Here is a 27,671-nt window from a genome sequence, read left to right as displayed (position 1 = left end):
GTTTCACTTTTATAAATAAACCGAGCTACAGATGTTTAAATAAGGGCTATCTTCCTATTTGTGTTTATAAATGTCGCTCCTAATTCCTCGATGTTGACAACCCTGTTAATTGGAGTGATGCTCTAATGCTGATGCCCTTTGTATCATTTACTTCTGACTCCCCCTCTTGCCCAACACAGTCGCTGCAAGTCTTCCTGACATCTTAGTAGCACCGCCTTTGATTTTTCCGATTGGCGGACAAGTCGCCTCCGTGCCCAGTGTCTCAGTGAGCGGATTGTCTGTCAATCAGTTGAAAGGCTGTGGAGGGGGATTTTGTTTCCGCTGTGAAGCAGGGACGATCAGAGTGGAGGTGAGAGGGTTGGGATGGGTGCGATGTATAAACTGCCGAGGAGATGGGTGAAGGGGATGGGCTGCTTGACTTGCAAGGGTTTGTGAAATGCAGTGTCCTGGTGTTGATGTGTAATCTCGCTGAAGGTGCACTGACTTCCTGGTATTGAGAGCCGGCTGTACACCGTAAAGGAAAACGCTGAAACGGCGCTAACCTGTTGCACTAAGCGATCTGACTGCAGTCTAGTGGGGCCCCGAGCAGCCTCTGCTGCAGCGTTTGCCAGGACCAACTCCTCTCTCGCTCCTGGTGTCTCTCAATGCATCCGGTGATTATTTCAGGGCTTCATTTTATCAGAAACCCAAACAATCTTAATGGATCAAAATAGAAAGAACATCCTGATGTGTGTTGGGTCTCCTACCAGGAAAATTAAGGCAGAAAATTGTACCTGGAAGGAATGCAGGTTTACAGGACTTATTGTCATGTAAGTTAGATCGTCAATAATGCTTGTAGGATCTACCTTGAGATCATGCGGAGGAGCCACTGCCGCTTAGTTGCTGAGTTGTTTTATATGATCTCCATGGAGCTCTGTAAAGAACTAGGGAACGTTTACTGATTTTTTTCAAGAATGTAAATGGAAGGAACATGATGAAGAATTGTACCATGATGAGTACCTGGTAGGTAAGTGTTCTGAGTATTTACAAATGTAGGAGCAGTACCATAGCTGTTATTGCTCTTTTAATCAGCTAATTTCATAACTACCAGTTCTGTTCTCCTAAACTATGGCATCTTTAATTTCATACTTGTATGGCAGAGTTTCCAAGAGGCATATGACTTTGTGATGATCATTCAGGTAAATCTGAATGGCATCACGCATCCGTATAGATGCTAAGTTGGTGTCTATATATATGATTAGACTTGTGGAGCGCAAGAAAGATTGAAGTGAGATTTTTTGAGGGATTTGTGAATTCTTTGTTGATCTTTTCTCATGGCCAACATTGAAGAAATTGCAGAGTATTCCAGTTGAGACCATGTGATGTCAATATTTACTATTTAATTGATTCCTGAGATGAGAGAGTTCCGTAAGGAGATTTGAGTAGTATCACAGAATTTTCACAGAATCGTTACAGCACAGAAGGAGGCCATTCGGCCTATCGTGTCTGCACCAGCTCTCCAAATGAGCTTTTCACCCAGTGCCATTCTCCTGTCTTCTCCCTGTAACCCTGCACGTTCTTCCTTTCAAATGATCATCTAATTCCCCCTTGAATGCCTCGATTGAACCTGCCTCCATCACATTTCCAGGCAGTGCATTCCAAACGCTAACCACTTACTGCGTGAAAAAGTTTTTCTCATATGGCTTTTGCTTCCTTTGCCAATTATTTTAAATCTGTGCCCCCTCGTTCTTGATCCTTTCATGAGTGGGAACAGTTTCTCACTATCTACTGCCCAGACCCCTCATTATTTTGAATTGTGCTATCAAATTTCCTCTCAAGTCTGTTTTCTCCAAGGAAAAGAGTCCAATCTATCTTCGTAACTGAAGTTTCTCATCCCTGGAAAAAATTCTCTTAAACCTGTTATGCATTTTATTCAATGCCTTCACATCCTTCCTAAAATGTGGCATCCAGAACTGTACTCAATACTCTAGCTGGGGTCTAACCCAGCAAGGAACTCAGACCCAGCCCTGTTCAGGTGCAACCCATCGGTTTGTTCAAATCCCTTCTCCCCCAGAGCCAATCCCAATGTCCCATGAATCTAAATCCTTCCCTCCTGCACCATCTTTCCAGCCACACATTAATCTGTCTTATCCTCCTATATCTGTAGTCACGTGTGGCACTGGGAGTAAGCTGAAGATTACAATATTTGAGGCCCTGCTTGCTAACTTTCTACCCATCTACCTAAATTCTGACTGCAGGGCCGCATCCCTCTTTCTATCTATGCACCTATATTCTCTGGAGTTTAGCAGAATATTAGGTGATCTCATTGAAAGAAAGGGACAGAGTGTGTAAATGCCATATTGCACCAAAGAATCATATAAGAGTAGGGAAAATTGACAATAGGGCAAACTTAAAGGCTTTGTATCGGAAAGCGCATTCGAAATAAAACTGAGTTAACTGCGCAAATAGAGATAAATAGGTATGATTTGGTGGCAATTACTGAGACGTGGTTACAGGGAGAACAGGTTTGGGAGTTGAATATCCAAGGGTACTCAGTGTTTTGGAAGGATAGGCAGGAAGGAAAAGGAGATGCTGTAGCTTCGTTAGTAAAGGAAGAGATCAGTGCTATAGTGAGGAACGATATAGGCACTGGAGAGCAAGACGTAGAGTCAGTCTGGGTAGAAATAAGAAATAGCAAGGGAAGGACGTCCCTGGCGGGAGTAATCTACAGGTCCCCAAACAGTAGTTCAGCAGTAGGTCACAATATAAACCAGGAAATACTGAGAGCATGTAAGAAAGGCATGGCAATAATCATGGGTGATTTTAATATGCATATAGACTGGACAAATCAAACTGGGAAGGGTAGCCTCGATGGAGAGTTCATAGAGTGTATTAGAGATTGTTTCTTGGAGCAATATGTTGTGAAACCAACCAAGGAGCAGTCTATTCTGGATTTGGTTTCATGTAATGAGATGGGATTAATTAATGATCTCATAGTAAAGGATCCTCTAGGGAAGAGTGATCATAGCATGCTAGAATTTCAAGTTCAGTTTGAGAGCGTGAAATTTGAGCCCCACACTAGCGTTCTGGAGTTAAACAAAGGTTACTACATAGGCAGGAGGGCAGATTTGGCCCTAGTGGAGTAGGCAGGAAGACTACAAGGTAAGACAGTTGATGAACAGTGGCAGATATTTAAGGAGATATTCAATTCCTTCCAAGTAAAATGTATTCAAAAGAGGAAGAAAGATGGTAAGGGGGGAAAAAGCATCCATGGCTAAGCAAGGAAGTAAAAGATAACATAAAGGCAAAAACTAAGGCATACCAAATTGCAAAAGTCAGTGGCAGGCTGGAAGATTGGGAAACTTTTAAAGATCAACAAAGGATTACAAAAAAAATAATAAAAAGAGCAAAGGTAAATTATGAAAGAAAACTAGTGCAAAAAGTAAAAACGGATAGCAAAAGCTTCTTCAAGTACATAAAAGGAAAGAGAGTAGCTAAAGTGAATGTTGGTCCCTTGGAGAATGAGACTGGGGTGTTAATAGTGGGGAACACAGAAATGGCAGAGATGCTTAATCATTATTTTGCCTCAGTTTTCACGGTGGAGGACACGAGTACCACCCCAATAGTAGCAGGTAGTGCAGATGGTATAGAGAAGGAAGAACTTCAAACAATCACCATCACTAGAGAAAAAGTACTGAGCAAACTATTGGGATTAAACAGTGACAAGTCCCCAGGACCTGATGGCCTACATCAGGTCTTAAAGGAAGTGGCAGCGGAGATAGTGAATGCATTGGTTATAATATTTCAGAATTCCCTGGATTCTGGAAAGGTTCCAGTGGATTGGAAAAATGCTAATGTAACGCCCTTATTCAAGAAGGAGGGGAGGCAGAAAGTAGGAAACTATAGACCAGTTAGTTTAACGTCTGTCGTTGGAAATTGTTGGAATCCATTATTAAGGAAGCAGTAATGGGGCATTTGGAAAGTCAAAATGCAATCCATCGGAGTCAACATGGTTTTATGAAGAGCAAATTGTGTTTGACTAATTTGTTAGAGTTCCTTGAAGATGTGACAAGCAAAGTGGATAATGGGGATCCTGTAGATGTAGTATATCTGGACTTCCAGAAGGCCTTTGATAAGGTGCCGCACAAACTATTAATACACAAGGTAAGATCACACGGAGTTAGGGCTAATATTTGCTTGAATAGAGGATTGGCAAACCAACAGAAAGCAGACAGTCAGGATAAATGGGTCTTTTTCTGATGACAAGCTGTAACTAGTGGGGTGCCACAGGGTTTGGTCCTTGGGCCCCAACTATTTACAATCTATATTAATGACTTGGATTCAGAGATAGAAGGTACTATAGCTAACCTTGTAGATGACACCAAATGTCATGGGAAAGTAAGTTGCAATAAAGAAATAAGAAATTTACAAATGGATATGGACAGGTTAAGTGAATGGGCCAAAATTTGGCAGATGGAGTTTAACTTGGATAAGTGTGAGGTTATCCATTTTGGTCAGAAGAATAAAAAGGCGACTTATTATTTAAATGGAGAGAAACCTTCAGAATGCTTCAGTGCAGTGGGACCTGGGTGTCCTCGTGCATGAATCACTGAAAGCTAGTATGCAAGTACAGCAGGTAATAAGGAAGGCAAATGGGATTTTGGCACTTATTGCTAAAGGAATAGAGTATAAAAATAGGGAAGTGTTGTTGCAACTGTACAAGGCATTGGTGAGACCACACCTGGAGTACTGTGCACAGTTTTGGTCCCCTTACTTGAGGAAGGATATAGTTGCATTGGAGGTGGTTCAGAGGAGGTTCACTAGATTGATTCCAGAGATGCAGGGCTTGTCTTATGAGGAGAGATTGAGCCGTTTGGCCTATACTCGCTAAAGTTTAGAAGGATGAGAGGAGATCTAATTGAGGTATATAAGATGCTAAAGGGGATAGACAAAGTAGACGTAGACGGGATGTTTCCCCTTGTGGGACATTCTAGAATGAGAGGCCATAGTTTTAGTCTAAGGGGTGGTAGATTTAAATCGTAGATGAAGAGGAATTACTTTTCTCAAAGGGTCGTGTATCTGTGGAATTCACTACCTCAGAGTGCAGTGGATACCGGGACGCTGAATAAATTTAAGGAGGAAATAGATTTTTAATTAGTACCGGGTTGAAAGGTTATGGGGCGAGGGCGGGAAATTGGAGTTGAGGCCGAAATTAGATCAGCCATGATCGTATTGAATGGCGGGACAGGCTCGAGGGACTGAATTGCCTACTCCTGCTCCTAGTTCTTGTTTTTATGAACAGCCAATGCTGCTTTTTCACCATTGACCACAAAATCCAGGTCTTTGTGTTTACTATTGTAAAGACTATCCATTATGCAAAAAGCCATGCACCACCATTACAGATTCTAAGTGATTCATGTGGAGAAGATATGTGCTTGCTATCAATAGCAAGCCCCGTTTCTGATTGTAAATTTGATTTTAAAAAAACATAATTTTCTTTTATTCATTTCTGTTCTTAAAGTACTACTTAACAGAAGGCCATTTCTTAGGAAATCTCCCTACGGTTTAATGAAATTTGAGCAATGTTGTTTGACAAGAATTCAGGAAGTTGTGTAGCTTGTTCCAGTAAACTGCTAAAAGGTATTGATGACAGAGGCAATAAGTATGCTGTGCAATGTGGTTATTAAAGTCTTACCAATTACAATAACTTGTCTTTATTTTGCATCTTAACATAGAATAACATCCCAAAGCGTTTCACAGAAACATAATCAAAAACAAAAGTGGACCGTGAACCAAAGAAGGAGATATTAGCAAGGATAAGCAGAAGCTTAATCAGAAATGGGTTTTAAGCACAGGGACTACACAGCTGAAGGCACAGTTACCAGTGATAGTGCAAAGGCAAATATCAGGTGAACAGAAAGTTCAGAAGATAGGGTTGTAAGACTGGAGGAAGTTTCAGACATAGTGAACAATGAACCCGCAAATGGGTTTAAACATGACGATTTTAAATCTGAGGCATTGTGAACATGGAGCCAATGTGGGTCAACAATGACAGGTGAGCAACACTTTTATAAATTTAAGGCAACAGTGTTTTGGACATCACGCTTAATTGGTTAGCCATAGCACTCACCTCTGCATCAGAACGTTGCGGGTTAAATTCCACTCCAGAGACTTGAGCGTATGTTTGGGCTGATACTGCAGTGCAGTACGGAGGGCGTGCTGCACTATCAGAGGTGCCATCTTTCAGATGAGGCGCAAAACTAATGTCAAATTGTCCTTCCAAATGGAAATAACAATTTGTATGATGCTATTCGAAGAAGAACAGGGGAATTGTCCTGTTGTCTTAACCAACATGTATCCCTCAACCGACATCATTCAAACAGATTTATTTTTCAAGTAACAATTTGTGTAGCATGATGTTCATTGTATTTGTCATTTATCTCATTATTATTTGTGGGACCTTGTTGAGGGCACATTGGCTGCCATGTTTATCTGCATTACAATGGTGTCTATACTTCCAAAAACCTTTGGATGTCCTAAGATAATTAAAGATACTCTGTAAATGCAAATTATTTTTTTCAGGATTGCTTCCTATTACTTTTTCCATATGTTGCAGCTCTTCTTCAGTTGTTAGATTTTTGGGGCCTGTGTCAGCATCTTTGAAGTTGTTGGTCAGATCTTAGTAGCTTTCTGGGTTGACATTGTGTTCCAAAACCTAAGTGAAGATTCAGTGGCAGGCTGCTGATCGAGATAATGTTTATGTAATTATATTAGGAGGGTCAGATAACCTGTGGAATATTCTGCTTTTTGAATGAAATCTAAGCTCACTTAACTGTATTTTCCTGTGATTCAAAAATTATGCACTAAATGTTGCCAGTTTTCACATACTTTTAAATATAGAAAACACTGGTCCACTTATTTAGCAAGTAACCATTGTGTGTGCTTTCACATTGTATGTATTTGTTCTTTTAGTCAAGCAATTCAGTATCCTTATTAAAATGACACAGTCTCTTGTCAAATACCCTCAATCAAAGTGGTCAGGTGATATGTTCGCAGTCTGGTGACTTGTTGCAGGAAATAATGGGAGCCATACAGCTTCACGTACACTATCCCCATGTAGATGTAAAAATTGAAGGGGATCTCAGACTATGTTGCCAGGAGACACTCCCACTTGATAGTTTTCAATGGCCCTTGCAAGTGAACTGTGAGAACAAACCCTCGTTGATATAAAGTAGAAAAAAAGCCATTCTAATTACATTCAAAATATGTGCATACAGCATCATGATCAGCAGCCAAATATCAAAATAGTGCTAGATTGAAAACATTTTAAGTAGCTTGTGTATTCATTGTGAGAAGATAGGTAAGCCATTTGGCCCTTCGAGCCTGCTCCGCCACACATTTAAATCATGGTTGAGCTTCTCCTTCAACTTCATTTTCCCACCCCTATCCTTATATTCCTTAATTCCCTTAGTACCCAGAAATCTGTTGACCCCTGTCTTGAATATACTCAACAACTGAGTATCCACAGCTGTTGGGTGGAGAATTCCAAAGATTCACAACTCTGAGTGAAGAAATTTCCCTCATCTGAGGCCTAAATGGCCGAGCCCTTATTCTGAGACTGTGGCTGGGATTTTCTGGCCCTGACACCAGCAGGCATTATCACGAGTGAGACGGCAAAATTTGGGGAGCCGTTAAAGTCAATAGCTCTCCAGATTTTCCTGTCCTGCCCCCGACGATGCCCACCAGTGGTGGGGCCATAAAGTGCTGGCCTGTGACCCTGTGTTCTAGATTCCCCAGTCAGGGAAAACATTTTCTCAGCATTTACCCTGTCAAGCCACTTAAGAATTCTAATTATTTCAATTAGATCACCTTTCACCTTTCTTCTAAACTCCAAGGAGTATAGGCCTGGTCTACTCAATATCTCCTCGTAGGACAATTCCCTCTTCCGAGGAACCAGCTTAGTGAACCTTCATTGCACTCCCTCTAAGGCAAGAATGCCATTCCTTAGATAAGGTGACTAAAATTGTACATAGTATTGCAGTTGTGCCCTCACCATTGTAATAAGACTTTTTTATTCTTATATTCCAATCCCTGTGTAACAAAAGCGAACATACCATTCAATTTCCTAATTGCTTGATGTACCTGCGTGTTAACTTTCTGTGATTCACATACAAGGACACCCAGCTCCTTCTGAATGTAAACATTTCCCACCTCTCACAATTCAAAAAATATTCTGCTTTTTTATTTTTCCTACTAAAGTGGATAAATTCGCACATTGCCACATTTTACATCACATCTTTGAACCACTAATCCAACCTGTCTATTTAATCCTCTGCAGCCTCTTTGCCCCCTGCTCATCGCTTACTTTCCCACCTAACTTTGTATCATCAGTAAAACTTGGATACGTTACACTCAGTCCCTCATCCAAGTCATTAATATACATTGTAAATAGCTGAGGCCCAAGTACTGAACCTTGTGACGCCTTACAGCCAGCCAACTTGACAATGTCCTGCTTATCCCCACTCTTTGTTTTCTGTCCATTAACCAATCCCCAATCCATGCTCATGTATTACCCTAGTAGCAGAAGTGCTAGGGTGGAATCGTTCCTGATTTGCACTCAGTGCGGTAGTGGACAGGTACAACAACGTTTTACCTGCCGGCCACGATGGCAGGTTTTCACACCGCATTATTTATGCATTCCCAGGAAACACACTGTTTCCATGGTGGGTGGGTTCTCATTCACCTGCCACGCCATCACCTCACCGCTTCATCACACCGGGCACCATATTAAAGTCCAGCCATATGCACACATCTAGTGCTTCCAGCCCACGACCATTGCAGGGAATATGTCCACGAAAGGCAAAAAGACTGCAGTCCCCAGGTTTAATGACACGTCACTGGATTGCCATTTGTACACCATGGAGGCCTGCTGTGATGTCCTCTGGCCGGAGGATGGGCAGTGGCATCACCAATCCAGTATGGCAGGCGAAGGTCAGCGCCAATGCCCTGCAAAAGAGGACAGCCACCCAATGTGGAAAGAGCTGGGTAGAGGGCCAGTGATAGGCAGAGATAGGCAAAAGATGTCATAGACAAAAGGACAAAGAGGTATTGAAGGTGGTGATAGTATCTAAGGAATGTGCTAATTAAGGGTAGAAAGCAGGACAAGCAAGGTACAGATAGCCCTAGTGGGGGTGGGGTGGGGTGAAGGGAAGGAATCAAAAAAGTCTAAAAGATAGAGATAAAACAATGGATGGAAATACATTTAAAAATAATGGAAATAGGTGGGAAAAAAAATGTATATAAATTATTGGGGGGAAAAAGGGGGATCAGAAAGGGGTTGGGGATGGAGGAGAGAGTTCATGATCTAAAGTTGTTGAACTCAATATTCAGTCCGGAAGGCTATAAAGTGCCTAGTCGGAAGATGAGGTGCTGTTCCTCCAGTTTGCGTTGAGCTTCACTGGAACAATGCAGCAAGCCAAGGACGGACACGTGGGCATGAGAGCAGGGTGGAGTGTTGAAATGGCAAGCAACAGGGAGGTCTGGGTAATGCTTGTGGACAGACCGAAGGTGTTCTGCAAAGCAGTCACCTAGTCTGCGTTTGGTCTCTCCAATGAAGAGGAAACCGTATTGGGAGCAACGAATGCAGTAGACTAAATTGAGGGAAGTGCAAATGAAGTGCTGCTTCACTTGAAAGGAGTGTTTGGGTTCTTGGACGGTGAGGAGAGGCGAAGTAAAGGGGCAGGTGTTGCACCTTCTGCAGTTGCATGGGAAGGTGCCATGGGAGGGGGTTGAGGTGTAGGGGGTGATGGAGGAGTGGACCAGGGTGTCCCGGAGGGAACGATCCCTGCGGAATGCCGCCGGGGGGAGGTTAAGGGAAGATGTGTTTGGTGGTGGCATCATGTTGGAGTTGGCAGAAATGGGGGAGGATGATCCTTTGAATGCGGAGGCTGGTGGGGTGATAAGTGAGGACAATGGGGACCCTATCATGTTTCTGGGAGGGAGAGCAAGGTGTGAGGGCAGATGCGCAGGAGATGGGCCGGACACGGTTGAGGGCCCTGCCAACCAACATCGGTGGAAAACCTCAGTTAAGGAAGAAGGAAGACATGTCAGAGGAACTATTTTTGAAAGTGGCATCATCAGAACAGATGCAACGGAGGCAAAGGAACTGAGAGAACGGGATGGAGTCCTTACAGGAAGTGGGGTGTGAGGAGCTGTAGTCGAGGTAGCTGTGGGAGTTGGTAGGCTTGTAATGGATATTGGTGGACAGTCTATCACCAGAAATTGAGACAGAGAGGTCAAGGAAGGGAAGGGAAGTGTCAGAGATGGACCATGTGAAAATGATGGAGGGGTGGAAATTGGAAGCAAAATTAATAAATTTTTCCAGGTCCAGACGAGAGCATGCAGCAGCACCGAAGCAATCATCGATGTACCGGAGAAAGAGTTGTGGGAGGGGGCCAGAGTGGGACTGGAACAAGGAATGTTTCACACACCCCATAAAGAGACGGGCATAGCTGGGGCCCATGCAGGTACCGATGAAGAGTCATATGGACTCAAAACGTTAACTGTGTTCCTCTCCGCTGATGCTGCCAGACCTGCTGAGTTTTTCCAGGTATTTTTATTTTTGTTTTGGATTTCCAGCATCCGCAGTTTATTGCTTTTATCTCAATGCAGAAGGAGGATGAATGGTCTCATCTGTTCAGCCAGGGTAACTTGCTCTTCTCATGAATCTCAACTCACACATTCACAAACCCATCACAGATCCGAGGGATCTCACACCTCAAGGGACAACACCATTAACTCTCACACACACCCTCACATCTCCATCAGGCTCATATCCTCGCGAACCCGCGTCCTCACTATGTCCATGGCTGCGCTCACCACACAAACATTCCATGAGGTGCCATGTGTCCTGCTCATACTCCCCATCTGTTTTCATTCAGGAGAAGCCTGCTCACATCAGACTGGAGGTGGAGTGGCCCACATTAATCCCCTCACTCAATTTGAGGAGCGTGCCATCACGACTCTAGTTTCACTTTTGATTTAGCAAGCATGGTCTGGATTCCATTCGTTGTGCGATGTCCTGTCTTTTCCCCTCCCCCCATTTCCTTTCCCCCATTATAGCTGACCCCCCTGGCATCACCTTTCACCACCCCTCCGTGACCTACCAGCCACAACCTTCTTCCTTTGAGGATGTCCAGGTGAATGTGCACGTTCCCTTCCTTCCCAAAAATCCCACCCCCATCCACATTCACCTCCCGGACCACCTCCTTCCCATCCCCAGAATCCAAGTCTGCCTCCGGCCCCCGCCAACTACCCTCACCATTCCTTCTATCACCACTATCGAACCTCACCCTCCCACCCTACCACCTTTCTCTGCCCTCAGTCATTTTCATCCTTCCTCCATACCATGGCCACCCTCAGTTCGCTCCCCAGGAGGCAAACATGGACCTATCCAACCCCTTCTGTGCATGTTCACCTGCACATCCCAACCACTTTCCCCCCATTCCGCACCACTTCCCCCCCTTCATCCCTTCGCATCCCTTGCCCCCACTTCGTGTTCCTTCCCCCCCCCCCGCAGTGTACCTTTACCCTGCTTCGCGTACCTCCCCCCCCCCGCCAACCCTTCCAGTGTGTCATTGCTGTCGGGATCCAGCATCTTCTGCTCATCGGATGTCCGCGATGTGAGAAAGGCCCTGGGGGGGGTAAGTGTCGGCTTCTGCACGTCACACTTGTCAAGATGTGTTCTACACTGGCGTGTTTTCCCACTAACATGGGCGGACGATCCAGTGGGGTGGGGGAACGATTCCAGTGGGTATGCAGATGTGTTACAACGAGGTTCCTGACATCTGATGGCGGGGAAGGCGGCCTGCCATCAACAGGCTAAGCGGAGCGATCGCAAACTGGTTTCACGCTGTCTTGAAACCGATCACGTCACATTATCCGCTCAAGCCACCAAACATACCCGACGCCAGTGGGTACAGAAAATTCCATCCCTAATTTTGTGTAATGTGCTTTTGTGTGGTTTTCTGTACATCCAAATGTGTGACATCCACTGATTTCCCCCTCATACAACCTATTAGTTAGATCCTCAAAAAACTCTAACAGATTTGTCAATACAATTTTCCTTTCATAAATCTGCGTTAACCGTGCTTAATTATATTACGATTTTCTAAGTGCCCTGTTACCACATCCCTTATTCTCCCCTTCATTTGCAAGGAAATTAAGTAGGATCTCTATAGGAAAGTAACTTTTCCGCTTAAAACTATGCAGAGGCTTGTGTCGGATCTGAGATGCAAAAGTTCCAACAGGCAGTTCCAGGTCTTCAGCAGCCTAATCGGTAGTAGTTAAAACGACAAGTGGATGCTGCTCAAAAAGGCCCCAAAAGTTGGAAAATATCAGTATTTTGCAGAGTTGCAAGTTCACAGCCTTCTGACTGCCATCCCCTCAATACCCCAAATTACTTCTGGACCTTGACATTGGCCAAAATTCATAAGGCCCCGGCAAGTGATTGGCGCTTGCGGTTGTTTACTTGATTTATTCTGATGAGGCCAGAGGATGACAGCTTTTTGTTTCCGGTATTTTTAAGAACTCTTCCAACTTTGATCTTGCATTATTAGGCGAGGTCTCAGTGACAGCTATCATACCATGTCATCGTTCCTGTTTTCTGCCTCCTGAGCACCCAACGGCCTGGACACCAGAAAGTTACTGCCATCCAGTTAATGGGCAGAATTTTCTGGGTGACGTGCATGTCAGTGCTTAAAATGGCACGCGGTGACATTGGGCGAGCATCCCGACGTCACCACGTGCCATCGCGATATTTAGCTGGGCAGGCGCGCAATGAAGTGCGACATGCGCCCACCATTAATTAAAGGGCTTGTTAAGGCCCTTAATTTGGCAATTGATGCCGATTTTGAGGAGCCCGTGCGATCTTCGGCTTGGCACACAGGCGCAATGGGCAGGCGGGTAAGTGACTTTTAAACAAAACTCATCCGCGGGTGGGATATGTGGGCTCAGTGGGGTTGTCAATGTTTTATGTGAAGTATTTATTGCAGCAAGTATTTTAAACTTGCTTGTGTGATCTGTAGCAGTTCAGAACGAATTCCAGCAATTTTCTCTGTATTTTGAAGCTTCAGCTCAGCACTCTGCAGTCAGGAATTTTTATCGGGCCTGCAGCTTTCCAGAGGCCTCCATTTAGCCTAGGTATGGGTTCTGACATGTCCACTGGAGGCAGCTCCTCTGAGGAGGAAGGGAGGGCTAGAATAAGGAGGAGGCCAGGAGTGGACATTCAGCCTCCAGGGGAGCCAACTTTGGGAGTATAGGCGCAGGCACTAGGGGTGCAGGGCCAAGAGGTTGTCCAAGGTGGAAGGGGCCGCAGAAGATGCCACTATCCTGCTGCCAGGGTATGCAGGTGGCAAAGCAGTTACCTCATGACTGAGGTGCAGTGCCGAAGGAGGCTCCGAATGTCAAGGGAGACAGTCAACTAAGTCTGTCAGGTGTTTGGTCCTGAGATCTCCCCTAACTATGTGGGTGAACACCCCATGCCAGGGGCTCTGAAGGTCACAGTTGCCCTCCACTTCTATGCCTCTGGCTCCTTCCAGGGCTCGGTGGGTGATCTTTGCGGTGTCTCCCAATCAGCTGTCCACACTAATGTCAAGCAGGTTACGGATGCTCTGTTCAGACGTGCATTGACCTTCATTCACTTCCGCTGTGACCAGGCAAGTCAGGCACAGCGAGCCAGAGGCTTCGCGGCCATTGCTGGCTTCCCCTGTGTCCAGGTGCTATAGACTGCACACATGTGGCCATCAAGGTGCCAGTAGGTGAGCCCGGTGCCTTCGTCAACAGGATGGGCTTCCACTCCATGAACGTGCAGATAGTGTATGATCACAGGATGCAGATTCTGCAAGTCTGGGCAAGGTACCCAGGCTGCTCCCACGATGCCTACATCCTCAGACACTCCTATGTGCCAGGGCTCTTCAGTGCTCCAGCTTAGCTTGATGGATGGCTGGTGAGTGACAAGGGCTATCCCCTCAGAAGGTGACTAATGACGCCTCTCCACTATCCAAGAACAGAGGCCGAGCAGTGGTACAATAGGAGCCAGGGCACCACAAGGGCTGTGGTAGAGAGAGCCATTGGTCTTCTCAAGATGTGCTTCCGATGCCTGGACCGCTCAGGAGGCACATTGCAGTACCCCCCAGATCGTGTCTCGGTGATAGTGGTTGCATGCTGCGCTCTGCACAATCTTGTGCTGGAAAGGGGAGACGCAGTGGACGATGAAGACCTTGACGCAATGGATGTGGCTGCACACGATGACTCCAGCAGTGATTCAGAGGATGAGGAAGCACAGGGCAATGATGAAGGGTTGCATGCTGACTTGCAACTACACAAAGGAGGCAGGGACATCCGGGAGACTTTAATCCAATGAACCTTCAGCTAGCTCCACAAACGTCGAGCAGCAGGACCAGCATTGCCTGGCGCATCCATATGCAGCACTTAGGTGCTACATCTTCCACGTCATCAGCTGCAACTAAGGGCTTAGTACAGAAACATCAATGTCCGCTCAAACACTCATATGTCTGTGAAACATACAAATGCAGCACAAAGGAGACACCCTCAGCCATAGTAACAATGTGGACTTTATTCCCATCCATCAGATGGTGCCACAAAAATCAAAAAAAAACGTTGCTCCTACATTGATAAATATAAATTCCCTAATCTAGGGCCAACAAAAAAGCACCAGTGGAGAAACCCGTGGAGTGCCTAACATGCCTAATGCTTACGTTTACGGGTGCCTCATCTTGGTGCTGCCCCATCGCTCGGAGTGGCTTGTGAGACAGCCTGCTGACTCTGCTGTCCTGTTTGCCATGATGACCTTGGAGGCCATCCTCTAGCCCATGGAGCCTGTGCTGGCCCCTCCAGGGAGGGAGTGGCCAGTTCCAGAAATGGCACCTCCCAGTTGTCGCAGCCTCAATGGATGCAACAGTCACTGGCAGAGGGGTGGAGAAGCTGCTGCCATCATCCCGAGCACCCTGAGAGGAGCTTGCAGCGACGATAGGCAGCTGCTGCACTGTGAGGTCACATTGGACCTCCCTGCTTACCGCAGATGGATGGGCAGCGAGCTGGGACACTTGGTGCCCAGAACATCTCCCACATTGCGAATGACCACCTGTGGCCATTAGTACTGTGAGGGCTTGCAGGTCAGAGTGTAACCCAATCAGAAGCTGATCAATCCGTTGGAAGCTTCTCTCCATGAGAGTCGCCAATCTCTCAATGGAGGAAGCCTGACGCACTGACATGAGGTTCAAGCCATCACTGACACTCTGAGTGGATTCCTCCACCCCAGAGACTAAGTGAAGCATACTCTCCTGCAACACTGCCGGATGCTCCCGCGCACCCTGCCGCTTGCCCTGCAGCTGCTGCATGGCGGACATCTCCAGAGGCACATCATTGCCCAACTCAGGATGTGCCTGGTCCCCTGCAGACTTCCAGCTGCTGGCGCCATCGGTACTCTCTGTCTGTGCCATCTCCTCCAGCAATTGTGAAGTGCCCTCTCCACTGTGCCCCAGGACACTAGCCAATGTTACATTCCCCACCGATGTGGTAGTCGCTGCGCTGGTGCCTGGCTCACTGAAATGATGTGAAGCTCGTACCAATTGATGCCCCTCAAGTGTGGAAGGGGGACTCTGGACGTCCTCCTGGTGGCCATGCGGTGGCTATGCTGAAATTAACAACTAGGTCAGTGGATCAGTTAGCGTTCAGTCAGTAACGCAATTCATCCCTTTCCCCCCAGCCTCATAATGTGCTCAACCTTCAAGAACCTAAGGAAACGAACATTGGTGGGGTGGTAAATAGTCAAGAGGAGGCCCAAACGTTACATTTGCATATAGAGAGGTGGGTCAGATGGCCTAAGGAATGCCACATGGAATGTTATGTGGATAAGTGTGAGGTTATGCACTTGGGCAAGACAAACAAGGTATGGGAATACAGGAGAAATGGTAGGACCGTGGAAAGTAAGGACGATTACAGGGACCTTGCAGGGCAGGCCCGTTAAGGTAGCAAAACAGGAACATAAGGCGTTTAACAAGGTAAAAACCAGACTTGCCTTTATTAGCCGAGGAATAGAATGTAGGAAAAGGGAGGTCATGTTGCAAGTGCAGAATATGCTGTCGAGGCCACATCTACACTTATGTGTTCAGTTGTGACCTGCGCTTCATGGGAGGGATGGCATTGAAGTGGGGAGAGTGCAGAGGTTCCTGACCTGGATGCATGCTGGCCTGGAGAGTTGGAGTTATGAGGAAACATTGCAAACACTTGCGACATTTTCCGTGGAGCACAGGAGATTGACAGGTCACATTATTAACCTTCCTACTGTTATGAGGGGCAAAGAACAGGTGGGCAGAAGGCAACATTTCCCCTTGGTGCAGGGATGACTAACGTGGTGGCATTTATTTAAGTTGAGTGCCATGAGGTTGACAAGTGAAGTGCTGAGGACCTTTTGGACAGAGTAATGTGGGACGCACTGGCTGAAAGGGTGGTGGAGGTACAAACCCTCCTAAGATGCAATAAGTCTTTGGATGTGCAGCAGCGATGCCATGGCATGTTAGGCCATGGGGATAGTGGTCACAAATGGGATAAGGTGACTTTGGAAGGTGCTAGAGACATGCATCCTCAAAGGGCCGAAGGACCTTTGTTTATGACCCACACGTCTGACTGTATCAGCCTGTGAATAAGCAGTGTTGCTGCATTAACGATTACAGCAATCATCAGCGCTTTGGATGGTGGGAAGACAGAGTGGATGGGACTGTGAGCCTCAAATACCTGGCTGCTGCACCCCTGCCTCACCAACACCTGCCGACCTGGCTGCATGGCGCCTTTCCAACTCCACAGCCTGTTCCTCAGATCAGGTGAGGATGTGAAGCATGGGCTGGCCAACAACAGTGCGCGAATGCTCATGGATGTTGTGCGCGTTTCCCTCCTGCAGAACAGAGAACACCATTTATTGGGGCTGATCACTCATGTACTCTGCACGCGCACGCCGCACCCCAACCACAGTGGCCCATCTGAGGCCTCCAGCGTTTCCTGTTCACACTACTGGTGATCGATCACCAAAAGATAGTATGGATGCTCCCAACCCCCTCCCCCAATGGCCACCTTGGACACATTCGGCGTCCATCACTTCGAATAACACACGGGTCTTAGCGCCCATGGCAAGGAGGCACAACTAGGTGCGGCTGAGGTCACCAGATGGCTCTTGGCCACAACACCTTGAGGCTTCCCTTTCACCATCTCATCACCGTCAATAAGACATGTGCAGGAGTTCTGAGTATACTCAGAACTCCTGCAGGTTGCCCCCAAACTACTCAAGTGCGACAAAGACCAACACATGGTGTGGGGAGAACCCATCTTCTCAACCACTAAGGCTGATGTAAACATGGTCACTATCTGTTTGCCCACCCAGCGTGCGCCAAATGCCCAATGTAGTAAAGACACTAAGATGGGGGGTTGGGGGGCTCAAAGGCTAAGGCTACCTGCTGGGTTAAATGGCCAAGGCCAACATGGTACTCACCCTTCCAGAGTGCAACAAATCATTGAAGCACTTGTGGCACTGGATCCATGTTCACCACACAACATCCCTGGAGCTGACCACCTCCGCCACCTCCTGCCAGGCCTGCTTCGTCACATGGGGGTCCCTCTTCCTCCCAACCTGGGGAAACAGGACCTCTCAATGTGTTGCCACCTCCTCAACAAGGTCAGCAAGGCAGTCATCAGAGAAGCAAGGGGCACATTGCCACCCCCCCCCCCCCCCCACCACCACTACCCTGCAGCCTGCCCTCCTTCTCTGACCTTCCCTCTACCAGAGCCTGCTGTGCAGACCCCCTGGAGCTGGCCATGATGATCAGCTTAAAGGAGGCTGCCTGGCCATTTTTTATACAGACTGTCGGCACCCCATTGGAACTGGCGGTCTGTACACACCCACCGCAATTTTAAAAGTCCTGCTCTCCACAGGAGTGTAACATGCACTGTGTGGGCCTTAATTGGCTCGCCCTCGCAAAATGGTGGCACGGCCCGCGATTAGTTCAGCTGCGCCTGCCTGCCGAACAGAAAATCCAGCCCAATGAATTCCATATGGGGATCTGGTTTTTTTGCCCCAAATGCTCCAGGTATGCAGGTGCCATGCATGAAGTTGATTGTTTTATAAAGAAAGAATTAAGGCTTACATTTATGTAGTGCTTTTCTCAACTACTGGAGATCTCAAAATGCTTTACAGCCAATGAAGTGCTTTTTAAACTATCATCACTGCTGTAATGTAGGAAACCTGGCAATCAATATGCGCTCAACAGTGTGATAATAATCAGGTGATGTTTTTTCGTAATGTTGAGTGAGGGATAAATATCGGCTAGAACACCAGGGAGAACTTCCTTGCTCATCTTCGAAATAGTGCCATTGGATCTTTTACATCTGCCTGAGCAGGCAGATGGGGCCATAGTTGAACATCTCATCTGAAAAACAGCACCTCAGACGGTGCAGTGCTCCCTCAGTACTGCACTGGAGTGTCAGCCTTGATTTTGTGCTCAAGCCCTGTAGTGGGACTTGAACCCAGAATCTTGTGAATCAGAGGTGAGAGTGCTATCAACTGAGCTACAGCCGACATACAAAAAAAAGGGACCGATCGGCAATATTGGCACATGCCTTTCCATGTTTTATCTTCCTCGCCGCTCTTACCGCTCCCACCTCACTGGAATTATTAAAATTAACTAACCCTGATCTGATACTTTGGTGGGTCAGGAGATGAGGTTTATGAGGATTCTGTTCTGCTGCAGTTAAGGAATTGGAGAATGGTTGAAGAGTTTTGGCCTCCAGTCATGAGAAAAAAACTCACCCTAGGATCCTTACAACCTCAATCTATTTCCTGTTTCTAGCCCTCCACACAAAATGACTTCTCTAGCATGGTTGTTCTACTTAAATGTGTCGTCACCTCCTATTTTTGTTTTTGCTGCTAGCAAATATTTCACTGTTTTCCACCACTGTTTTCCACTAACATAGCTCTCACCTTTGCTCGTTCAAATCTCACGGATATAAACTCAAGCATACCTAGTACACAACTGGCCAAGCCATGCATCATCAGGTTTGGCTTGAACGTGTCAGGCACTATCTCTGACCTCAGCCAAAATTACACACTTTTCCAGAGTTAACCTGGATGGCGAGGATAACCCTCAGGCTATTTGTCCATCTCGTTAAACTCCCTCCTCCTCTGCACAAACACTTGAATCATCAAGTGCAATGAGTTTATGAATTTCTCCATCATCAAGATTAAATCCATATAGCTGCCTCTCCTGTCCTCCTTCCCTGTGTTTCTAAGTCCCAGCATCCTAGTCTCTCATGCACTCTAGCCCTGAATCACATGTCTTTACAAGTCTTTCCCCTATCCCCTCTGCCTTCTTCAAGCTCATCACGTTTTGAGGCTCCACTCCAGCTCTCTCCATCTACTTCCCACTCAACTCCTAACCAACAAACCCTTTTCCTGGCCCCATACTAGCTGATCATCCCTCCTCAATCTCTCTTGGTTCAGTGCGCATTTTCTATATGCACCAAGGACAGCTTACACACTATCAATTACACTATATAAACATATAGTCGTTGTTGACATTGTGCACCAGCTTGTTAAGCGTTAGAGTAACTAAATGTATTTTTATATATTTTGTCCCTTCTCTTCTAGATTTTTAAAATACATCCACATTACTTGATGTCGCAAATACTGGATCTAAATATTCACCTATTACAGGGGATGAATTTGTAACTGGAGTTTATTAATGTTTCACTTTGAAATACCTTTGCTACAACATAGTGAATCCTGTTACACTAGGTTCTAAACTGCTGTGTTACAAACAATGTGTCATTCCCTTATGGATGTTGACTGGAACCTTTAATTTGTCTTTTATTTTTAACTGTTTTGTCCTTTATTTTAGACACACAGGTTTGAAACTTCCAAGAATGGCTATAAATGGAGAAATGAAGACCAACTAGAATGACTTACCTGTGGGTTTTGATGCATCATCTCAGTGAAACCAAAAGATCCACCATCCCAGTAAGACTGAGTTCTCCGTTCTCAAAAATCTTGTGAATGAAAACGTATGATTCTACTGCAGATGAACATTATTCTAGTGCAAGATACATTTGGCAATGAATAACTCTTCAACGACCGTGCCTCCTGTTGACAAAAGCAATGCAGTTGCGGGATTTGTTCTAGTGCCTTTCTTTCTTCTGACGTTAGTTGGATTCACAGTTGCTATGGTAAAGCACATTTATTATTTGCACAATTACACTATAGTTTTGACTTTAAGAGACTTCTGAGTTTGTACCACAATGTGTGAAACATCTTGAAAGTATGACAAAAAATATAATACTGTTATACTAGATGTTGAATGGTTCAGTCAATATTGGTAAATATAACATCCTGGACTGTTGCTCAAAAGCCCTTGGATTTTGAAGGATTTATGGAATTTTCTACTTTTCTCTTGGCTATAACAGATTCTTCATATACCTCAGCAGATTATTGAGGATATTCTAGTATAATTGCTATTTGAGGATTGAGTGTTGTGGATATTAAACTTTGCTTGGAAATAAAAAGGAGTTATAAACGTATATAATTATGAAAAATCAGACAGACAGTGAACCAGGCTATTTGGCCCAACTAGCATGTACTAGTCTCCTGCCATTCCACCTGCCTCATCTCAGTCTTTTAGCTCAGTGCTAAGGAATATGATTAGCAACAGTGGAATGGCAGTATTTATTCTGAAACTATGCATGTAGCAGACTTCCTCGTATCTGTGATTGTTTATACATTACCTTTCATGCACTGTTGCATATATTTATTAGACAAATTTTAAAAAATATATCAAACCCTGTTTTTACTGAATCACTTTTGTTTTTTGTTTAATCAGGTGATGTATATTCGGAAGAGACGCAGGTAATTGATACCAATCTTGTGTAACTAAACAGCACAGCATTTCTGTTCTGCATCTAAATTTGGTTGGCTCATTGATTTATTTTACTTCCATATCTAGTAAATGTATGTGATTTTTTTATATATATCTTGATGTAGTTCAAAGGGATGTAACAGTTTATAAATACTTCATAAATAGGATGTTTCCAAGAAATATAAAACATAATAACGCACAGATGAATAAACATAATTATAACTCAGCTTGCCACTTGAAGACAGAGTTGTTGTCTGTTTTGAGGCCAATTTCCATTTGTTAGCCAGTGAACATACTAAGTACAGTAATGCCGTATGTATTGTAAAGTGTATTATTCTGGGAATCAGAGGACTTTAATATACACCTCAAGCTTCATTTTCAGTATTGTTTTGATCAGAGTTTATAATGAATGTTATCCTAAGGGGGCTGACATATATGGAATTCTGCTTAATAGGATCAGCACCTTCAGGAGAGAAGGGGAAATATTGTAAAAGGTGAGAGGAAGTGTAGGGAAAGAAATACTAAATGAAAAATGGCAATGACCACGGTTTTAAGGTAGGAACAGAAGTAGGCTATTTAACCCATCAATTGCAACCTAACTCCATAAATTCGTCTTTGCCCCATATTTCTTAATATCTTTGATTATCAAAATTCCATCAATCTCAGATTTAAAATTAACAAAATTACCATTGAGTACCTTTTGCAAAAGAGTTTCAAACTTCTACCACACATTGAATGTAAATGTGTTTCTTCACTCCTGAATGCTAAGGCTCTAACGTCAGGCTGTGTCCCCTAATCTTAGACTCTGCAACCGGCAGAAATAGTTTCTCGCTATTGAAAGAACTGCAGCTGAGATGTTGCAGATCAAGTGACTTAGTCTAATTAAATTGAATGACCTTGTGATTCAGCTATAGACAATAACATACATTTGTACTATGTTGTTCCCAGGGAGGAAAAAAATGTACAAGCTTACTAATGTTGACTGTTCATTGAGAAAATTAAATAAAGCAGCTGTTAATATTTAAGTCATGTGGCACTAATTTTTAGTTTCCTACCAGGATATTTTTGCAAACTAATTGATTAATGGGAGAGGGATAAGCCTACATATAGTTGTACCCATTTTATTATACTATCATAGATGATCCCATTGTAAAAATATTAGTCATATCACTGCATTTATATTGCAGAACACATTATATTCTCCAGCAAATGGAATGGGAAGAGAACATTGGTTACATTTCATTTAGTGAGACAAATACATGTGTAAGCCCAATGTAATCTTTATCTACACCAATGTAATACTTTCCTTCTCTCCAAATATCTTCTCTCTACCTCTCCTGAGGACACTGCATCAAGTTCCACAGAATCCCAACAGCACAGAAGGAGGCCATTTGGCCCATCGTGTCAGCTCTCCAGTGAGCATTATGACCTAGTGCCATTGCCCTGCCTTTTCCCCGTACCCCTGCACCTTGTTTCTATTCAAATAATCATCTAATGCCCTCTTGAATGCCTCAAATACTTATTGGAAGACAGTATGCTGGTCAGTCTCTGACAATGCATCCAAGTGACCTTGATGTGTGAGCAGGGTGAGTTGAGTGCCAGCATGTTGCATTGTCACTGTGTGAGAGGGAGGGATGCAACAACATCTTGCAATAATGTAGGACGTTTAACATAGTAAAATGGCCCAGACGTTTTTATAGTGGGAAAAATAAAAAGAAGCTGTCATGGAGAAACATAACTGATCATGGTCCTCCCTGCACAAGTATTCATCCAGCAACTGTCACTGGGTGGTGCTTAGAGATGGGAACTTCTAGCTGGATTTTTTTTCTTCTCTCTCCTCATTTGAAGGATCACAATTGTAACAGCCTATCATTATAACCAGCTAACTCGGCACAAACTGAAGATTGAACCTGGCTCTTTTTTAGTATGTGTGACTCATTTCCATATTGTACAAAGTGTTTAGCAGCTAAGCTGCCATGTGAATTTGCACCTTTTTAAAAAAATTGGATTTTCAACATTATAGTTTTGACTTTTCTTGTATTTGACTGGATAAGTAAGAATACATCTATTGTTACTTATTGCTTTTTCTTAAGAATTTGTTACCAACACAGTAGCAGAAAAGTCATTATTTATTATAGCAGCAAAGCCACTCTGTGTTTGACTATGGATTCTTTACTTCCTGCCTTTTTCCGAGGTTGGACAAGCTGCGACATCAGTTACTGCCTGTTTATACCTATGACCCTGCTGAGGAGATGAATGAAGCTGAGGAAGAGCTTCTCCTGGACAGTGATGAGCCAAAGGTAAGAACAGAGTCGTGTGTGAGGAAAATTGGTTATTTCACTTTTGTTCTGGCTTTATATTTTTGAAAACCATTGAATTTGCACCAATGTACTGTACAATAATCCATTTAAAGGTTCATTAGGTAGCTGAGCCACGCTGAAGGAAGGTCCCAGGTTTGTTCCCCAGTCAGCTTATTTCAATCTGGCTGCTAGTAGAATAGAATCATACAGCACAGGAGGCCATTCAGTTCATCATGTACATGCCAGCTCTTTTAAAGAGCAATCTAATTTGCTGTGTTTCCACATGGCCCTGCAGAGTTTCCATTTGAAATATATATCCAGACATTTTGAAAGATACAGTTTAATCTGTTTCCATCACTCTGTTGTGCAATATATTCCAGACCACAAATACAAGACATATTATAATTGCACGGAAGCTGTCTCACGGGGAAGGCGCATTCAGTGTTTTGGGGTCAGTCTGTTTTTCACTGCATTGGGAAAAAAGCTTTTGGTTTTTGTTTTGAAGAGAACTTTACCTTTTGATCAATGAATAGTCTGTTTAAAGTGTAATACATTTTAAGGAAAACAAACTAAGTAGAATGCTTAATTCCCAATAAATTTTGGCACTTTAAACTTGATGTTCACTGTTTAATATTTAGCCTGACAGATATAATTGTTTGGTGCCTAAGAGCTGAGACAGGTAACTGTGGGTGTGTATATCTTTCCTGAATTCTGCACGTTCTGATGTTCCCAATTGCTAGGGGAAGAAGAGATCACTCTCATTCATTTTTTTCCCTCTAATTCCTTACACTCTGAAAGTAGTGGTCTGTGGGATGTCAGTCTGGTAGTCCAGTAGGTGCCTCATAAAGTTAAAGGAAGTGAGTTAATGTCTGACATTGGCTTTTTTCAGTGACACATTGAGCTCAAATGACACTTTTCCTGACCAAAAAAAGCAGACAAAATCACCATGCGAGTCACCTGTTACAATGTTACAATCCCTGTCGAGACTGATACCTTTTTAAAAGAGATTTCACGATTTAAGACTTTTACTGACTAAACATTGCTTAGTAGGCAACTAATACACTAAACTACAGAAAAGATTTCCCCCCTTTAACTTCCTTACATGATTGAAACCCCTCCCCCCACCCCCCCTTCTGCACTTATACATCACACTACACTCTCCAAGGAATTGTAGTCTTTACGAACCAGTCCCAAGTTACTACCGGCTTCTAACAGGACCATTTCTTCCGTTTCACTGAGTCGTGACATCCAATGTCCATCAAAAGTAATTTTCCTCAATCTTCTGAGAATCCCCGAACTGACTTCAACCAGCAAGGCCCACCCCAGTGAATCTTGCTTCAAGACTACACCAGGGTGAATCTTCCAGTGATCTTAGATTTCTTACAGTCCCATCACTTCAACCCAGAATGAGCTCCCACCAGATCCTGTCTTGTGGCTAACAGAGAAGAGCCTTTTCCCTTGCTGTTTCCCTATCTCTCACTCTCTCTCTCTCTCTCTCTCTCACTGCGACTCTCTTTGTCCAGGGTCTCTGAGTCAGTAAGTTTGGCAGCAGTAACACCAGCTGCCTTTTGTCTCGAGATGTTAAAAGTTGGCATTTTGCTTTCAGTAGGGCTTGACTGGGCCCCATGTCTCCGTGGCAACAGATTGTACAGGCTTATCCCTGAGCAGAATTAGGAGGAGTTCTACATGCCCAATACATACCATTCTCTACTACCCCATTTTACCCTGAATTAAAGAAGACAGTTTAAAATGTAGCTGTCTTATAAAGCCTCACATTCATAACACACCATACCATTGATGAACTAGTTAATGTATTTTGATTTGATTTGAAATATGCTATTCAGCTGATGAGCAAATTTTGTAATCCTTTTTACTGATGTGTATTTCACAAAATACAATTACTTAAAATTTGGAAACGCCTAATCAGTTTGTCTGCTTGCACATTTGACTGGGGCTGGTGTTTGGGTGGGGGTTGGGGGGATGGTGGTGTTCCGTGGAGGGGAAGAGCAGAAGACAACCAATAGCTCATGGTGAAAAATAGCTAGAATAAATTATATGGAAAATGCCATCTCTTTCTTACACACAACGCACAAACTTTTTCTCCTCTCTTGCTTCCTCCCTTCCTTTATTACTCTTTCCTCCCTCCCTCTGTTTTCCTCCTCCATCCCTCAATTCCCTCTCCTCACATTAGATTAATAACTCATAACATGGCCAGGCTCAATTGACATTGGGACCTAGATTTTCGCTACAATTGAGAGTCTCTCCATCATTGAGAAAATGGCAGAAGAAGCCAAAAGTCAGAAATACCGCCCCGAACATGGCACCAACCATTTCGGTGGGGGCGGAAATGGGTCTGAGTCAGGATTTGCACATGTGCGTTTTTCAGGGGGAACTGCCTATATAAAACAGCAGCTGCCTCCACTCATTCTAATTTTGGTGACCCAAATGTATTAAACATGATGTGCGCAGGTTAGACCTGGTCAGAGCAAGCCTGAACTCTGTGGAGTCCTTTGAAGAGATGGGATACCCTTTTGGAGAGGTAGGGATCCCTTTGCATATAGTTCTGGGACACCTCTGAGGGAAGTCAGGTGCTCTTTGGGGGAGGTTAGGTGCCCCTTGGGATTGTTAAATTTAGTGCATAAACTTACTAACTGTCAAATTCATTAGCACTGTCAGAAGTGTCAAAATGAACTGTCAGAAGCAAGTGTCAAAAGGGTCAAATTGAACTGTCAAAGGCAACTGTCAAGCCCTCAAGGCATTTAAAACTCTGACCTTTTAAATCTTGAAAAAATGTCTGGAGCATTTAAAGAAACTCATTGTTTGCTATTCCACTTTGTTGACATAAGCCTGAGAGCTACCATTACTAAATTAGTGCTGCATGTCTGATTTCACAGTCATCCATTAGCACGGTAGGGTGCCTTCAATTTCACAGTTTGATTGACAGCTCCAAGTGGTTATAGACTCTTTTCAGTGGGACAATGAATTCCAATGTTTGTTTTTATACAGGATTAAGCACTTGAATGAAATGTTTGTTTTTAATAAGGATGTAGTTGAAGAATGTAAATGCAAAGAATGTTTTTTTTTAAATAAAGTCTGCAATAAACTCTTAGAACTTTATGTAACTCAGCATTGGTCCTGAGGCCTGCCCATGGTGGATGCTGGTTGCGTTGACATGGTGGGTGTAAGGGTAAGGGTGGGGAGACATAGGTTGACATGATTTGGCACTAAGTTCACATGGGGCTATAAAGGGCCATGGGGAGGGGGTAGAGGGGCATAGGTTGGCATGTGGGTATGAGGGCCATGGGGGTGAGTGAGGGGGTTGAGGTGGTATGGGTGTGGTTGGGGGGGTGAGGGGGTGGTTTGGAGGGCTGTATTTTGTTTCCTTGCTTCTTTTTAAATCTTGGCTACTGTGCCAGAGCACAGAGGCAGGCTATGCATCTGGCTGCCTTCGTACTTGTTCTGGGGGAGGTGGCCTGACTCCCAGAGAACCCCACCACTTGGGATTGCGAAGTTGGGAAATGTCCCAAAATCCAGGCCTGGGTTCTTTTGGACATTTGATTTGTATAATTGTAGAACTGAATGAGATGAGTAGATGGGTGTGAGTGCTACTGGCAGGACACGGGATAACTGAGCAGCACACTGAGCTGGGAGATTCTGCTTTTGTTTCCCATGTTGTGAGGTAAGTGCTAAACTGATAAAATCAATTATTCCTATAAATGGACCAGGACTCAGCTCAAAGAAACTGTGTCTCTGTTCTAACCCACAGGTTCTAATTGTGTGTGAAAAGTGCAACTAATATTTGTATGCTTTTGTCTTGACAGGTTATACAAGCCTGGGGGACCTCACAACAATATAGGAGGGCATTTTTCACTAAGAGCATGAAGGCTTGATCTTTCAGTTACAGTTTTGACTTGACATATTCAAAGACACCTGGCAATTGCTGGTCCATGTGGTTTAACAGAAGAATGGCTACAAATTACTGTTTCTAAAAGTGGTAAAACTTGCATATCGCCAGATGGCCTCTTACATACAAATGAACTATATATTTGGATGGCATGATTTATGCAAATGTCAGGGCAGCAATGCTTATTTTATTTGCCTTAGAGATGGCATCTGTGGTATGATCATGCTGCATATACATACAAGAGGCATTATTGTTCTCTGGCAAATTTGCAGTAATCGTGCATCGATGTATGACACCATTAAAAGAGATTTATTTTTCATTTAAGATTTTATGTTTTAAACTTTAATTTAAGTGTATAATTACAATAGAATTGAGAGTGTTTTAGCCAATGGAGTATCCAGCGCCGGCTGCAGGATTTGTGGGTTATTTGGTGTGTTGGGTATTGTTTTGTTTTGGGAAGCTTACTCAGATTCTGTATACCGAAGGTGATATAAAATTTGTTTTTGTGTCATG

The 27,671-nt window shown here is 44.2% G+C and overlaps 1 protein-coding gene across 4 annotated transcripts; it reads left to right on the top strand.

The window, feature by feature from the left end:
- Positions 1-201: 201 nt before the first annotated feature.
- On the top strand, positions 202-27,671 carry smim29 (small integral membrane protein 29). 4 transcript variants are annotated; one of them, XM_041195829.1, is made up of 5 exons: positions 202-349; positions 19,944-20,268; positions 20,919-20,944; positions 23,149-23,254; positions 27,076-27,671. In XM_041195829.1, exons 2-5 carry the CDS (start codon positions 20,158-20,160, stop codon positions 27,142-27,144), a joined length of 312 nt encoding a protein of 103 aa, XP_041051763.1. In that variant the 5' UTR covers positions 202-349; positions 19,944-20,157; the 3' UTR covers positions 27,145-27,671. The 4 variants fall into 4 exon arrangements, with proteins under 4 accessions (XP_041051763.1, XP_041051764.1, XP_041051766.1 ...); XM_041195830.1 differs by lacking the exon at positions 202-349 and adding an exon at positions 502-653; XM_041195832.1 differs by lacking the exon at positions 202-349 and adding an exon at positions 737-809.

The sequence above is a fragment of the Carcharodon carcharias genome, chromosome 9, assembly GCF_017639515.1.
Source record: "Carcharodon carcharias isolate sCarCar2 chromosome 9, sCarCar2.pri, whole genome shotgun sequence".
In the NCBI taxonomy this organism is placed as follows: Eukaryota; Metazoa; Chordata; class Chondrichthyes; order Lamniformes; family Lamnidae; genus Carcharodon; species Carcharodon carcharias.
Note: the sequence above shows the minus strand (reverse complement) of the source record. Positions and strands in the feature narration are given on the sequence as shown.